At 43.5% G+C, this 17,238-nt stretch overlaps 1 protein-coding gene across 2 annotated transcripts in view; it reads right to left on the bottom strand.

Moving 5' to 3' along the window:
* LOC147106088 (dynamin-1-like protein) overlaps positions 1-17,238 on the bottom strand; it is a 64,543-nt gene that overhangs the window by 26,267 nt on the left and 21,038 nt on the right. For both annotated transcript variants that reach the window (XM_086008847.1, XM_086008848.1), the window contains 9 exons: positions 16,970-17,041; positions 15,963-16,049; positions 12,974-13,136; positions 12,363-12,483; positions 10,255-10,386; positions 8,622-8,828; positions 1,330-1,450; positions 756-911; positions 234-323 (listed from right to left, as the gene is read on the bottom strand). In XM_086008847.1, the coding sequence (XP_085864973.1) occupies positions 234-323; positions 756-911; positions 1,330-1,450; positions 8,622-8,828; positions 10,255-10,386; positions 12,363-12,483; positions 12,974-13,136; positions 15,963-16,049; positions 16,970-17,041 (1,149 nt within the window). The remainder of the gene's footprint in view (positions 1-233; positions 324-755; positions 912-1,329; positions 1,451-8,621; positions 8,829-10,254; positions 10,387-12,362; positions 12,484-12,973; positions 13,137-15,962; positions 16,050-16,969; positions 17,042-17,238) is intronic.

Here is a 17,238-nt window from a genome sequence, read left to right as displayed (position 1 = left end):
AATTACATTCTGTGATTTTCCCCTCCTTTCCTGCAAGAAAGTGTCTAGCCTTCACCTGGCATTTCCCCATGATAGCTTGACCAAAATCAGTAACTTTTATTGTGGGTGAACCTACTTCCTTACTGAACCATAATCATGAAGGAGAGAGAACTCATGTTTCAATCATTTATATGACATCTTCCTCTAGTACAAATCTGCATGCAGATGTTATGATGCATGTTGTAGCAGCTTACCATATCATTAGTAACAGGTAATCTCTTGCGCAACAGTGATGTCACAACTTCTACTATGGCATCATGGAGTTTTGGAAAACGGAGCAATTCCTAGAGAAGGAACATAAAATACAGCATCGCAAGTCCAACATTCAGTTTGAATACAGGAGAATTCATCATTCCACATAAGATAATGGCCAAATATCAGTTCTGCTGAACAGATCAATTTCAGTCAAATTGGGTGAATTAACTGGGTCTGGGACAGTACAAATATCCAAAACCACTCATATCCAACAAAGTGTTTTGTGTGCTTCAGTTCTAAGGTGATGAAAAACACATCATGCCAAAGGCACGACAAATTAATGGTTATATTTAGTGTTGATAATTTTGCTACGTTGTACCATTTCTCAACAAAGTCTCCTGAACTGACATTCAGGTCACCAGTAAATGACACCAAAAGTCAGTTCCTCCCAAGGGTATCTTCAGTAACCACTATTTAAATATCAGTTGTAGCAGGAGAGAACGATTGAGTGGCCTGTGTACCTGTGTACTGTATGTACTGCAATGCTGTATAATCCTTTGCATTTCTTCATGGACCAGTTCGACACATCGTAAGCTGGGCTCCTCCAGACGTTTGATCTGTCGTTTCACTAACAGCTCAAAAGAGATTTCAGGCACAAAAAGTGCTGGACGTGGACCCTAAACAAAGCAAACCTAGTTAACATTTTATTCTTCCGGAGATACAAATTTTATAATGCGTTCTAAACAGAACATTAAAAATGATGCATCAAAACTCTCTCCCATGACAAATCTTTTATATAGAAGGATGTGGACAGGATCAGAAGAGGTATAAATATACAATTATGTAATGTAGAAGAAATTTTATGCAATTAAGATGAACTAGGAGGCACTGTATTTTTGTCAATGAATAGAGAAAATGCCATTGCCACAAAAGCAGACAAACATATAGAGCATATAAATATGAAAGGAAGAAGAAAAGCAAAGCATACATTCCAAACCTGGGCCAGTAAAAACAATTATACAGGAATGACACAAAGAAAAGTTTTCCTTGTTGATGCTGAATGATAACTCTAAGTACTGAGTCCTGACTACTCACAGTGGCATTTCTAATTGCAGTGAGAATGTCAATAGTATTGAGTCCACCCAACGCATCTACTGATTCCAAAGTACGTCCGAATGTTTCATGAAAAATGTAGCATATTCTTGCTCCACCACAACTAGAAAGAAAAATAAATTTTGATAGCAAAGCAGTTCTACCATCACTGAAAAATCTTTGGGGAAACCACATTACCTAGAAAATTGTGTTCAATTGAGTATATATATGTAGAAATAGTTGTTTTATGAAAAGAAGTCCATATGCACAAGGTTCCTCAGCTGTCACATTTGTGAATATGGAAATCCATGCATGCCACACTTGCATCTAATTGGCTCAAATTGCCTATTCACTAAAAAAAAAATCACAACTGAACCAGATGGAATGTGCCAATCAACACAACAGAAATGAAAAATACCAATCAGCAAGTTAGAAAAAATCGTATCTTGGATTTTCCGCTAAGCTTCTGAAAATAAGGTCTGCAACATAGTAAATGACAGACTAAAATGGGGTTCGGAACCTGAGCAGGGAAACAAGGATAGAAGCAAAAGACAGGAAGGAGAAAAGCAAAGGTGGCAGTCAGAGAAATCAAGGGTTTAAATCAAACATGGCCACAGTAAATAATCATTCTAAAAGGTCTAAGATTGTTAAAAAAAAAGCCTGAAGGCTTTGTGTCTTAATGCGAGGAGCATTCGTAATAACGTGGCTGAATTAGCTGCGCAAATAGAGGTAAACGGATATATGATTGGGATTACGGAAACATGGCTCCAGGGTGACCAAGGCTGGGAACTCAACATCCAGGGGTGTTCAATATTCAGGAAAGACAGGCAAAAAGGAAAAGGAGGTGGGGTAGCATTGCTGGTTAAAGAGGGGATTAACACAATTGTAAGGAAGCATATTATCTCTGATGATGTGGAATCTGTATGGGTAGAACTGAGAAATACCAAGGGGCAGAAAACATTAGTGGGAGTGGTATACAGACCCCCAAACAGTAATGCGGAGGATGGGGATGGCATTAAACGGGAAATTAGAGACGTGTGCAATAAGGGCACAGTAGTTATCATGGGTGACTTTAATCTACATATAGATTGGGCTAACCAAATTAGTAACAATACTGTGGAGGAGGAATTCCTGGAGTGTATCCTGGACCAATATGTAGAGGAACCAACTAGAGGCCAGGCCATCTTAGACTGGATATTATGTAATGAGAAAGGATTAATTAGCAATCTTGTTGTGCGAGGCCCCTTGGGGCGGAGCGATCATAATATGATCGAATTCTTCATTAAGATGGAGAGTGAAGTAGTTGACTCAGAGACTAGGGTCCTGAATTTAAATGAAGGAAACTACGATGGTATGAGGTGCGAGTTGGGTGCTGAGAAACTCCAGTATGATTTGGACAGGTTGGGTGATTATACTGCACCTGCCATGCACCTGCTCAATGTGGATAAATGCGAGGTTATCCACTTTGGTGGCAAAAACAGGAAGGCATATTATTATCTGAACGGCAATAGATTGAGAGAAGGGGAAGTGCAACGAGACCTGGGTGTCCTTGTGCACCAGTCGCTGAAGGTAAGCATGCAGGTGCAGCAAGCGTTTAAGGCGGCAAGAAGGCAAATGGTATGTTGGCCTTCGTAGCGAGAGGGTTTGAGTACAGGAACAAGGATGTCTTGCTGCAGTTGTACAGGGCCTTGGTGAGACCACACCTTGAGTATTATAAGGCGACCAAAACTGCACACCTGAAGAAGGATGTTCTTGCCATGGAGGGAGTGCAGTGAAGATTCACCAGACTGATACCTGGGATGGCAGGAATGACGTATGAGGAGAGATTGGGTCGATTGGGCTTATACTCGCTGGAGTTTAGAAGAATGAGAGGGGATCTCATTGAAACTTATAAAATTCTAACAGGACTAGACAGACTAGATGCAGGAAGGATGTTCCCGATAGCGGGGGAGTCCAGAACCAGGGATCACAGTCTGAAGGTAAGCCAATTAGGACAGAGATGAGGAGGAATTTCTTCACCCAGAGAGTGGTGAACCTGTGGAATTCTCTACCACAGAAGGCAGTTGAGGCCAATTCATCATTAAATATATTCAAGGAGTTAGATATATTTCTTAAGGCTAAAGGGATCAAGGGATATGGGGAGAAGGCAGGGACAGGGTCCTGAGTTTGGGTGATCAGCCATGATCTCATTGAATGGCGGAGCAGGCTCGAGGGGCCGAATGGCCTACTCCTGCTCCTATCTTCTATGTTTCTATTACACAATTTTACAAGAGAATGATTAAACTTACCCAAAGAATCACATTTCATGTGTCTAAAAACATGTTCCATCGGAGGTCTGTGCTTCTCTCAGGATAGGCTTTGAGTTCATTTTTTTCCCAAAGCCATCACTGGCAGATGAAGAAACAACTACAACTCCCAGCATGCCACAGTCAGAATGTGTTAACTCCTATAATGCATCAGTATGATTGCAGCTAACCTTGCAGTAAGTATGAGGGCACAGAGGCAATAACAGTTACTATGGCCGGGATTTTCCTTACTTCGGCGGCCCCAGTGCAGGGTCGTGGCCCCACTGCTGTCTCCATCCCGCTGCCTAAAATTAATTTACGTTGATGGGGCTTGTTAAGCCCGACCAGCATGTTTCCCAACCCAATTAGAGGAAGCAGGTCTGGTGACGTCATTCATGATGTGTCATCAGCCGGTTTCCTTAAAGGGTCCATGGCCACCTTACTTTTGACGTTTGTGCTGTCAGTGTACTACAGCACTGAAGTGCTGCAAACACTGACAATCACTGCACAGAGGAGCATGGCTGCACCCAGGTTCTCCCATGACTCCCTCCATATGCTTATGGAGGGAGTCACAGCACGCAGGGAGATCCTCTTCCGTTCCCATGGGCGGAAGAGACCTCCCCAGGAGATCAACACAGCCTGGTTGCACATTGCAGAGGTCACAAGCAAGGATGTCATCAGGAGGACCTGGGTGCAGTGGTGCAAACCTTTCAATCTCATTAGATCATGAAACATTAGTACAAAGCCACACTCACCTTCATCCTCCTGTGCTTCTCATCACATCTCCATCACTCTGCCTTCCCTACCCTACTCGTGCACATCCTTACTCACCTTGCACCTCCACCCATCCCTCTCTCTCTATCTACATTATCACATCCCCATCTCACAAGCCACCCCTCACACTCACCCTCATCCTAGTCCAATCATACCAACTAACAATACACAAGGGTAGCCACTTGGGTGTTTTATCCAATGTTCATGTAAAGTTTCTGTTAATGTGCTGTCAAACATTGAAACCTTTATTTTCAATACTTTCCGTTCTTGGACAGATTTGTGTGCACCTTTGGAAGTGGCTTAGTGAGTGGCAGTGAATGGTGAGACATAACGGTACCCCTCACAATGGTGGTGAGTGTGAAAGGAATGGCTTGGACATTGTAGGGATGCTTTATGGTGTTGGTGTGGGGTGGTGCCAACCTGGCGAATCATGTGGCAGCCAGGGTGTACAGCATCAAGTAGCCATCCCTGACCTCCAAGGCAGCAATGTTCTTGGGTGCTGATGCCCTCTGTCCTGTGTAGCATCAGGTAATTGTGGAGAAGGTTGGTGTTGTTGTTGAGGCTGATTGTGGTTGGATTCTGAGGATCAAGGTGAGACAGTATAAAGGGCACCCATGTTGATGGAATAGATGGCAAGTGAAATAGAGATGAAAGAAGTAATCCGTCAATGGTGAGAGAGGTTGATCCAATGAGGTGACATTGAATGGAGAGTTTGCTCCAAACACTTGCAGCTTACATAAAAGCTCAATCTGTCTTCCAAATGGAGCAAGCAAAAGCTTCTGTGCTTGGAAAGTGAACAGCTGTGAAGTGGGAGCTTTTATAGCACATTTCAAGTTGTCAACTAATCAGCTGATTCAATGGCCATTCAACTCCTGCCTCAGGTTCACAGACGTGGTCCCCGAGAAGCATGGACCCCGTGGGCGAGCAGTTAAAGTTAAACGGTAAGGTTAAAAGCATTATTAAAGGTCTGTCAACAACCCAATAATTGGGTCGCCCGCCTCTGTGGGTTGGGTCAGAGATCACACACGCGCCATTGTCGGGATGACAGCAGGGTCCTGACCCGCTGTTAAAAAAATCAAATTTCCCACCCAACCGGCCACCGATCTCGCCCGCTGACCCCCCCCCCCCACCCCCCCGTAAAATTCCAGCCTACGAGTTTGTTTTTATTAAAACCTGAAAACAAGGTAAAGCATGAATTCTGGAACTTTTTGGAGTTTTGATAGGAAAACTATTTTAAGGGCTCATTTTTAGAAAGAGACAGAAAGACAGATGATCTTTATATTTTATAATGTATTCCAGACAATTCCAGCAGCTGTTTTAATCTGTGTCTAAGTCAAAACAACTTGCATTTGATAGAGGTCTTTACAATATGAATCCGTTGGACATGGTTGATGTGGAGATAATGTTTCCAATTGTGGGAGAATCCAAAGCTAGGAGCCATAAATACAGATAGTTACTAATAAATTCAATAGGGAAATAAGGAGAAATTTCTTTACTCAGAGTGGTTAGAATGTGGAACACTTTGGTCAGTCTATTTCCATTCTGCCCAAATGTAACACTGCTCTGTCATAGACTTGTTATTTTTGAGTCTATTTATTATACTTGCTTCAGATTGGCTCATTCTTGACATGTTATCCTCATTCTCAGTGGTCCTCCAAGTTGCATCTCCCAGTTCTGACCAGCAACCAGAAATTCCACTGGTTTACTTGCTGCAGCTCTTGCTACCAGTAAATCACTTATTAAGTATTTCTTCAACTAATATTAATAGTTAATAATGACAGGGGAAAGTATTATCATTTTCAATGTGTTTTTTCATTAATTCTCCCCTTCCTGACTCCCTGCTTGCTGCTTCACGTCTCTCAACTGAACCCGTGTCCCACATCAGACATCTCACCCAAGCCGACTCCCATTGGTTTCTCATGCCAGTTTCCCATCCCATTGCTCTTTCTTGATTAAATTACTCAATATACTTTAGTCTATTTCTTAACTGCATACTGACAAATACAATAAAAGCACACTAAGCACTTTAGTCAACTAAGAGCTGGAACCCAGCTCAGTGCTGGCTGTTGCTAGGAACTGAGGAAATACAAGAAGGCCCAGTCTCTGATTTCCTGCACCCCATTCTCCTCATTCCTATTAAATCTTCGCACATTCCAACACACCCTTCCCAATGCCCATCAAGCACTTCCATAATCTCCCCATCGCTATGAGATCCCACTACGAATAGATCCTTAAAATACCACTTCCTTGTGTTCCTGTACCTCCGCCTAGATTATGTGCTCAAGTGGAGCTTGGATTAACAATCTTCTGATTCAGAGTATCTTTCAAGAGGGTGCAGGAGTTCAAGCTTAGGTTTGTGCCATGCTTATGTACAAAAGTGAGGAAAACACTTATCTTCATTTCCTCCCACTATTAACTAACATCTTCCTCTTGCAGTGGGACATCAGAGATTTGGGTGCCAGTACTGATTTGGTCAGCTTCCTGCATGCAGCATGCAACTGTGATTTTACTGAGGGTGGCCAAATTGGATCACCCTCCTTTAGTGCACCTTCAATCAAGCTGATACACGTGCAAAAGGGTAAAAAGTTGAGAAACGATTTGCATGTTGACATAAAAAGGCGAACACCAATTTTGCAAGGCCTCACTTTCAGTGCGGAACCTCGTTGGTAGTGACCAAAAATTGGGTACACATTTTGTGCAATAAATAAAGCTGTGTTACCTGCAGCCTCATTGAAATTAATCAAATATTTAAATTTGGAGTTTTTCTCTTGATACTTTCCTTCAATAATCTTGGTTGCTGCTGGCATTTGAATTGGTAAGGATGGAGAATTCTTTTGGAGGTTACAAATACGCTGCACAATTTAGAAGAGGAAGAGTTTATATGGGGCCAACAGCTGCAGGTGTGGCAACAAATTAAGCACTTTTCCACACCAGTCATTACCGCTAGGTCCAGCGTTTATCTTCGCCACCTGTACTTCACAAAACGAGCTGTAACAGATGCTCCATTTACTACAAAATGACATCTGACTCATCGGGCAGTCTGCAGTGCACGGGTGTATTGAGCATGTGAGAAACACCACTTTTGTAAGGGGCAATATCTTCAATGCTTTTCATTACTAGACATCAGCTGTTCAAGGTGAAAAGCTTTCATAGGGTGTAAGACAAAGATGCCACTCCGGTGGGCATCAGAGCTCATTATCAACCCCACACCCTACATGAACAGAAAGGGTTGGCACTTAAATAATGTTTGTGGAATCTGGCCATATAAAATTATCCACACCAATTGCTGTTATTCAGCAGCTGTTTTATCTTCCTCATCAGGCAGCCAATAGTGCCTACATTTTGTAAGGAAACAACTGAGGTGAGGATGGCTCTAAACTGACCAGCGCTAATCACTGTATCCAAGTTTGCTGGCCCCACTGAGAACCCTCGAACAGCAAAGGAGTGCCTCAAGCTGGATGCGTGAGCATCTGATTGCTGTTCCTTGGCTACCATCTCTACCCGCAAGAAAAGTTTGGGCATAATGGGTATGTACAAAAGGGCAATGGTAGCGTACAATACTTTTAATGATACCTTTCAAGAGGGTGCAGGAGTTCAAGCTTAGGTTTGTGCCATGCTCATGTACAAAAGTGAGGAAAACACTTATCTTCATTTCCTCCCACTATTAACTAACATCTTCCTCTTGCAGTGGGACACCAGAGATTTGGGTGCCAGTACTGATTTGGTCAGCTTCCTGCGTGCAGCATGCAACTGTGATTTTACTGAGGGTGGCCAAATTGGATCACCCTCCTTTAGTGCACCTTCTGCAGCAGGACCTCATGTCTCTGCTGTACCATTGCAAGCAATTGGTCCACTTTTCTGCCACCACCATAAACTCTGTTCACAGCTGCAGCCCTTTACAAGTTGCCGCATGGCCACATTTTACACTCGCCAGTCAGATGTGCCATAAGCCAAATATTTTGGGCAAGCTTTTCATGTGCCAGTAGACTAATTCATATTAGCAGGAGGGACTCACATTAGAAAATTCAGTGTGGTCCACTGTCTGAGCCAGCTCAAACTCATTTTTGCCATCCATGAAAAACTGGGCCATGGAGTTGATATATTATTTTATGTAGGTATGTAAAGTACTTTGCATCAAAGCTAAATGTTATTGAGCAGTGTTTGGGATACCTCAAAGAAGGCACTAAAGCGCTACCAATTATATTGAACAGGATAATAAAATAGCAGCACGCTTACAGTTCTGAAGTTTCAATGTACTTTGCTGTTCCCTCAATTGTGTGGCAATATTCTGCTGCAAACTTGGTGATGAGCTGCAGCAGAGTAGCACTCTTGTCCTCCACTGGCTCGCCATAGCTGTTCAGTAAAGACTGATACTGAGCGGCCAGGACATTTATCCTGGTCTTAAGCTCTGGCAAGCAATCTCGGATATGATGCATCAGCAATCTACAAAAATAAAATTAAACATATTAATAAAACTCTCTCAGACCAAAGAATGTCGAGAAAACAGAATTACATAGACGTTACAATATGGAAACATAACACCTAGTTCTACTAGTTACAGCACTCAATGCCCGTACTCGCACCTAACTTTGCAGGCAGAACACCTCACTGCAATATCTTGAGCAGTGCAGTTTGGAGGTTTACCTACATGAGTAGTTGGTACAGGCAACTCCAAATCCTCTCAGAAAACTTGAGGGGGGAGAAATTCAGTATCGCCCCATTTGGGGCGCAATTATCGGCTGGGCGTAAAAATTAGCACCTGGTGCTAATTATCGCCTCCGACTGCAAACTTGGCTTTTATCGCCCCTGGAGGTGATTGGAGCGCTAAATCAGGCGCTACACACCTCTCTTAAGGTGCAAAGGCCGAGGAGCGAGGCGCTACCTCAGAGCGCTGGTGAAGCTCATGTGATGTCAGTCAGCAATGGAACAGACACAATGGCGCCGGCCAGTTCTTAAAAGGGGAGGGTTGATCTTGCTCTCCATCCACATCCTGCTCATTGCAGCCTTGAATCTCGGCCTGGAGAGACCTGTACATCTAATCTGCTGGAAAGAACAATGGAGAGGCCCAAGGAAAGAGCTCAGAGTGCAGCCCCCACAGTCTCTTCTCAATCAATACCAGGAAGGGCAAATCAAAATGAACCTGCAAAGTGCTGCTCAGTACCCAAAACTCCTTCACACAGCGTTGAATCTCTCCAGAAGTCTCTCTCTCCCTCAGAATGCGTGGTGCAAAAATGTCACCAACATAAAAAGGCAGGAAGCGGTCGCCTTTAAATAGCGCTCCCCCCAGTCCCTTCCTGACTGCAAAACGCTCCCCTCAACCTGTCGCTGCTAGTGGCAGGCGGTAAGGCAGGGAGCGCCACTCAATATCTGGTCCGGGGCGCTACACACTCGACTGACGTCACGATCTGCCGGCGCAGGAGATTGTGGCGGTAGTGTTTAGCACCGCCGCAAAGTGTCTAGTTAATTTTGTGAGCGCCGCAAACATCGCCGGGCACTAGTTGCTTTGTGCCCCATTAACGCCCTCTTAAGGCACTACCGGGAGGCGCAAACCAACCGAATTTTTCCCCCCCGAGGTGTATAAAGTCCACCCATAACATTTTCAGGAAAATTAGCTGAACCACGGCCAGTGATAGTAATCTGAAGCAAACTGTGGGGGAAAAAAGGAACTTTATGCATGCTCTTTCTCCCCAGATGACAGTAGAGGCATAAACACTGGATAATTTAACAAACTCCATTGATGGCTCCTTGCAGACTTTCCTAGGTGCCCAATTTCTAGGTGGAGGAGCAATCTCTGGAACATGGGATTCACAGGAGCAAACTTTGCATGCTGGTTCCTTTTGTTAGTTAAATGAGTTTAATAAAACATTACCTATTCAAAGTTTTGGCTAAATACTTGGTTCCATTTCTGTTAGCAAGAGAGGGGTATTTCTTTTGTAGAAAGCAATGTTCATCCTTTAAAGCATCTGCCACAATTTTCTTATTGTTGATATCTAGCTGACTCCTGAAGAATACACACAAACATGTTTTAAATATTAATTAGTGCACCAGAAACAATTCTTTACAAGTTTCTATTTGGAACCTGAGAATTGCGATAAGCAAAATGCATCCACATGTCCCAGAAGCAGCTAGGGACAGTAAACACAAAAGGCTATTTTCCATTAATGTCAACACATATTCCTGTTAAAATGCAACACATCTGAGCAGTTTCAGTATCACAAAATAACACAGTTCGCATTTACCACCATCTCTCCCCAGCTCCAACACTTTTGAGTTCCTGATCTCAGCAACATTTTCGGGATGTGGGGAAGAAACACTGAGTGATTATTTCACTAAAGGTAGAAAGGGAATGTTTTCAGCAATGCAATGGAAGGGAGAAAAAAAGCCTTTCCAGCTGAGAGAACGGATAGGTAAACTGCTCCCAGGCTTTGCCCAGTTGAAGCAGTCACTGTGAAGTGGCCCAGGATGATTCTCTCTTGTTGTTCCCTCCCGGTGGAGATGCAGAGACGTGACTAAGATGAGAAGGAGCTCAGCATACCAAGGGTTGCAAGAACGAAACTGAATCGTATTACTCCATGGCACACCAGACACCAATGTGCTACACAAAAATAGGGTGTGTGTGTCTCTCTCTTTCCCCCCACCCACCTCCACTTAAAATAACTTTCTCTCCCCACCCAGTACCATAAAGACTTTTTCTGATCGAGGGGTCAGGTAGGTGACCTGCCTCTATCTGTATTACTCAACATGGTGGGTCAGAGATTTTTGACTATTATCTGGAGTGGCTAGTCTCAGATTTTCCCTTTGCACCCTGTAAGGGAAATCACAGCCTATGCTGGGCTCCTCACTGAAAGTTTCTCATTGTGAAAACAATTCTCTCTTCTTTCTTTGTCCCTGCCTCTGCTAACACTCTTCAATTATTATGCTGTGAATCTCCAACCAAGAGAACAGAAAAATGTAACTATATTCCCCCATCATTCTGAAGCTTATAGGCCTAGAAATTCGGTGGGCTGCGCCACCAGTTGGCGCCCAAAAAGAGGGCACTTAGTGGGTTTAGCGCAACTGGCCACGCCTCCCACGAAATTTAGCAGGGCGCTAATGGTGGCGTTAGCCTGTAGTGCTGCGCCGCCACCGATGACGTCATCGGTGTGCGCAGCACCCCGCTACCGCCCCGATCACGATATTTGGTCGCGCCCCCCGCTGTAATGCCGGTCGCAATTTGCGACCGGTTCAGGGAGGCCTACCTGCGGCGGTAGTGGTGCTAATTAAAGGGGAGGTGCGGGGCAGCCATTTTTTTTGCTGGCCGCCTGCCAGCACCTCCTCGCGCCGCCGTCCCCGGCCTCCTGAGCACCCCCCCCACCCCCGGGCAGTGCCGGCTGTGTCCCAAGAGCCCGGCACTTCTCCTCGGTGCCGGGCTCTTTTGCCGGCACTCGCGATCTCTGATCGCGCTGGTGCAGGCCCCTCCCCTTTAAGAAGGGGAGGAAGGCCTGCAGTACCGCAGCGTGTGGCGCTGCGGCACGTTGCGCTGCGATATTCAGTTGCAGCGCCCCAAGAGGGATGCGGGGCGCCTCGAGCAGCGCCCCGCTTCAGTTTGGGGCGCTGAAACTGAATTTCTCGCTGGCGCAAGCGGCTCCGTCCGGAGCGGTAATTCCGGCACCCAGGTGAGCTTGGCGCCCCGAATTTCTAGGCCATAGTGTTCATTAAGCAGATGGCTCAGTGACAAAATGCACGTGTAGCCAGCTAGTGATGTCCTCTGGCTAGAACTGACTGTAGAAATTACTATGGAATAAGTGGGTTGCTATTTTGTCAATACACTACACACAGATTTTTAGCACTCTGCAAGTGGAATATTCTTTTGTTAAGTTACAATGAAAGATACAGTAGTTTGACCAATAGTAGCTATTTCTGTAGCTGTTAATGCCTTAACAAGGGGGGGGTCACATGGAATTTACAATTCACTTCTAACTGCAACTTGCTACATACCTGCTGACAATTCCAATGATACCCAATTTGACTGGAATAACTCTTCCCATAAGCACATCCATAGCATCAGTACCAGCATCCATAAGATCTAGTTTTGTGACAACAGCAAGTGTTCGCCGCCCTGTAGAACAGACACACCATTACATTCAGGTTGGTTACTTGAAACAAAGCAATTCAAGGAGAATTTCAATGCAGAGTATAACACACACACACACAAATTAAAAATTCATTTTTTTCCTTCTCCCAAGTTGCTCCCTCCCATGTTTTCTTCCTCATGTCTGGTCACTGGAGTTGTAAAGCCTGTACTGTGCTTTCCAGGACATTCTTCAAGAGACATGTTAGGAAGTGTCGTAGAGCAGGAACAAGCTCGCCTTATCCAAGCAGCCCAGCTAAGACTGGTGAAAGTGGCCTCTCTGATTGAGAGGCCAGGCAGGTAACCTGCTTCGATGCCTATCTGTATTACTCAAGCTCAGAGATTGTTGACTATTATTCTGTAAAGGAAAGCCCAAGAGTGATTGTCAGAGGAGATGTAGATTTAAACGCGGATGTTGTAAGTGGAAGTCTAATGCTCCAGAGTTGCAGCTACTGGGCAAGCTCCTCTACCATCTTACCTTCTGGGTCCACCTCTCTGGCAATTTTAAGTGACTCCGAGGTTGCCATGTCAGTATTGGCAGCAGTGACAGATAAAATGATAGAGTTTGGGTTGCTGATGTATCGCAGTATCAGATCTTTTATCTGCAGTTCAATGTCTCGAGGTTGATCACCCACTGGCACCTAAAGAGATAGAGAGTATTAAAGACACTTCTACAAAAACTAGCTACTGATTCCTTTTCAACAAAACAGCATCTGTCAAAGGATTGAGTTCCAGTTGAAGGACTTGTGTAGTTTAAATTATCTTTGAAATACAATGTTGAAGTTGTTTTTTTACAGCAGATTTAAGTTTCTAAAACTATGTTTGGTAAATTCAAATGGTGAAACCCATAATAATTAACAATAGAGTCCAGGAGCACAGAACTTATAAAATTCTGGCAGGACTGGACAGACTGGATGCAGGGAGGATGTTCCCGATGGTCGGGGAATCCAGAACCAGGGGTCACAGTCTAAGGATAAGGGGTAGGCCATTTAGGACAGAGATGAGGAGGAATTTCTTCACCCAGAGAGTGGTGAACCTGTGGAATTCTCTACCACAGAAGGCAGTAGAGGCCAATTCATTAAATATATTCAAGAAGGAGTTGGATATATTTCTTAAGGCTAAAGGGATCAAGGGGTATGGGGAGAAAGCAGGGACAGGGTACTGAATTTGGATGATCAGCCATGATCTCATTGAATGGCGGAGCAGGCTCGAGGGGCCGAATGGCCTACTCCTGCACCTATCTTCTATGTTTCTATGTAAATCTGAAACAATAACTGAATGTGTGCACGTAATCAAGATTATACTGGCTTTCCAGCAACTATTTCATTTACACCAACATTTTGAATACTAAATTCTGAATTAGAAGCCACATTGTTTTAGAAAATAAAGCCAACCTGAAGTAACCTTCTATTTGTCACGTCAGTATTGTTCCGGATCAAAAATTATTTGAGCTAGAAGTAAAATGTGGCAATGCTGTGCACAAAGCAATCAAATGCACCATAACAATAGTGGTAGGATGCAATTCTCGGTTTTGTAACTGGGATTCTCCACAGATTTGAGTTCCCAGTCTTTCCCAAGGTATCCATGGTGGAACAGAGTGCGGGGTTAGTCTCTCTCGAAAAGGAGAGAGAGAGAAAAATCAAATCAAAATGAATTACCCAAATCCCCAGACCACATTTGTGCACTGCTGGGTCACGGTCAACATTAACAAGACTTGGCAGCAAATCACCTCTCTGCTCTCTCTCAGCAGGGGATGTGATGCATGATACATGGGAGAGAGCAACAGAAAAAAAAAATTGGAGTTTTTATTTTAAACTTTTGACATTTTTAACGCTATACTTTTGGAAGCAGTGATAACAGTAAACAACATTTGTTTCTAATCTAAATTCTAGGCTTGGAAGATTGTCCTGGTTGCATAAAGATGTGACCAGGTCAATCTTTGATGTAATATGTCTTGAACCAAGAAAAGCATTGCCAAACAAATACATTTGCCAGTGGCTGCCCATAACCAGAAAAAAAAACTTTTTCTCAGTGCTCAAAGGATTAAACTAATTTTCTTACATCTGCACTTCCAACGCTGATTGTTCTGTGATCAGCTTACACAGAATTACAATCACAATGTGGGAATAACAGATGTTTTGTAATAAGGACAACAAATACAACAACAGGGCATGGTTTGTTGTGCTGAACATAAGTTGGTTATTATACCACTTTCTTTTTTCAGAATGTTTCAGCAATGCACTGTTTTTACACCTACAACAACCTTTTTGAGATACCGTAGCTCCTTCATTTGGTGCAGTAAGTAAACACAACAGTGTGCCAGTGACTCATACTGAGCAGAAGAATCAGGTTCATAGAAACATAGAAGATAGGAGCAGGAGTAGGCCATTCGGCCCCTCGAGCCTGCTCCGCCATTCAATGCGATCATGGCTGATCATCCATATTCCGTACCCTGTCCCTGCTTTCTCCCCATATCCCTTGATCCCTTTAGCCTTAAGAAATATATCCAACTCCTTCTTGAATATATTTAATGAATTGGCCTCTACTGCCTTCTGTGGTAGAGAATTCCACAGGTTCACCACTCTCTGGGTGAAGAAATTCCTCCTCATCTCTGTCCTAAATGGCTTACCCCTTATCCTTAGACTGTGACCCCTGGTTTTGGACTCCCCCGCCTTTGGGAACATCCTGCATCTAGTCTGTCTAGTCCTGTTAGAATTTTATAAGTTTTAATGAGATCCCCTCTCATTCTTCTAAACTCCAGCGAGTATAAGCCCAATCGACCCAATCTCTCCTCATACGTCATTCCTGCCATCCCAGTCTGGTGAATCTTCGCTGCACTCCCTCCATGGCAAGAACATCCTTCCTCAGATAAGGCGACCAAAACTACACACAATACTCAAGGTGTGGTCTCACCAAGGCCATGATCAATTCATGATCTGTGCTGAGTTAACTGATCTCAAACAAGAGAGTGCCAGAGGTAACCTTTGTTGGCCTTAATGTTCCTGGGGGGCAGGGGAGAAAGGGTAAATCAGCCTGCGTTCCACCCGATGACTGTTCAGTGACTCCTGCTGGAAAAATACACATCTATGGACGTCAAACAAGGGGCAGAATTGGGCTCAGCTGTGATGCATCCCACCTGCCCCAGTCAAATAGCCTGCCGAAACTCAATGTCTAGCCTCACACATGAAGAATGGTCACTTGGGCAAGATTCCAAATTGCTGCTAGCATCCAAAGAACTATAAACTTGCATGTGTTAGTGCTTTCAGGACAGGAAGGAAACAAACAGGAAAAGAAAAGTGAAATCAAAAAGAGGACAGAAACAGTTAAGGAGGATTTGGATGTCGTTCTCTGTTAACATTCACTGTGATTATTGGATCAGTTGTGCAAGATGAATATTAATTATGATCAGCAAATGCTAACAGCTCTAGATGACTATGAAAAGATCGAGACATCCTGATATACCACACCTTTGTCATTCCAGGAAGGTCGACAAGCGTCAGGTTAACAACATGTGGCGAGAAGATCCTGAGGTGAATTGGTTCACCACTAATTCCCTGTAACAAGAAAAATGGCATAAATTAAATAGGAATGCATTATATTCTATATTGGCTTTGGAAACCATGACTTTACCCCAAGTTTTAAGAACAAAATACATACTCTGGAGGATATTTTTGTCACTCACACAATGGTTTAATCTCATTATGCTTCTCTAGACCAGAATGTTTGGTCCAATGTGCATTTCCAGTTATGCTATTGACCACATAAAATATCCTTCCTTTTGAAACTGTGGATGATCAAAATTCATTTGGGATAGTACTGTGAATAGATAAATGGCCCCTAAGGGCCCAAAGTTTTTCCAAGATTTTCAACAGATCAGCTCAACTGTCCTTGGCTAATCTCCATCAACATGAAAGCAGTCTCCCCTTTATGCACTTCAGTGAGAGCTTCAAAGCCATTCCTGCTCTCTGAAGAGTAACCTGCTCCCTAAGCCCCTGAATGATTCTTTGGTAGGGACAACTGGACCAACATGTCATGGAAGCTAACAGAGCCAGTTGTTGTGAAAGGAATCCCTGTAGAGCATTCTGCTGTTTGCCAATCAATTCAGTATAGTCTGCATTGTTAGAGAGTATACAAAGCTAAATAACTCGCTCAATGGGATTGCCAGCGCCTCTTCCCTCAAAGTATCCACAAAATGCCCTTCAACAAAGCTCTACCAAGAAGTCCTGAAGAGGAAGATCATGTCTCAGTAAGGTATGAAATGTATTATATGCTACACACAAAGTATTTTCCCATTTTCCTTCAGCAACCTTCTCCTTTTAACACCAAAAACCAGAGGCCCATGTGAACATCACAAATCAAACATTTATTAACCAAATGTAAAGTGACACAGATGCAAATAGCATCAACTGTTCATCTTTATTACATTATTAAGTTTACCGAGCTTGTGCCTCTACCCATTGGTTTGTATCCTTACCTTATTGCCACCAGAAACTCTTTCTGTCTCATTTTCTATTTCTTGTCTAATTTCATCAAACTCTGTGTAGATCTGAAAAGAAAAAAAGAGCCGTTGAAATAGTTAAGTAATTGGCAAAGTATTTGATTCTTCCCCACACCATCCCCAAATAAGCAACAAATCAACCAATATAAAAATGCCTGTACAGTACAAGGTTTCCTCAGATCAATCATTATACTGGGTGGGGAAAAGTGGATCATAATTCAGTATCTTTCACATGAAATAGTAAA

This window comes from Somniosus microcephalus, chromosome 16 (assembly GCF_052327205.1).
Source record: "Somniosus microcephalus isolate GS21.2 chromosome 16, FLI_Smic_1.0, whole genome shotgun sequence".
Lineage (NCBI taxonomy): Eukaryota > Metazoa > Chordata > Chondrichthyes > Squaliformes > Somniosidae > Somniosus > Somniosus microcephalus.
The sequence above is the reverse complement of the archived record's forward strand: the minus strand, read 5'-3'. Positions and strand labels throughout refer to the sequence as shown.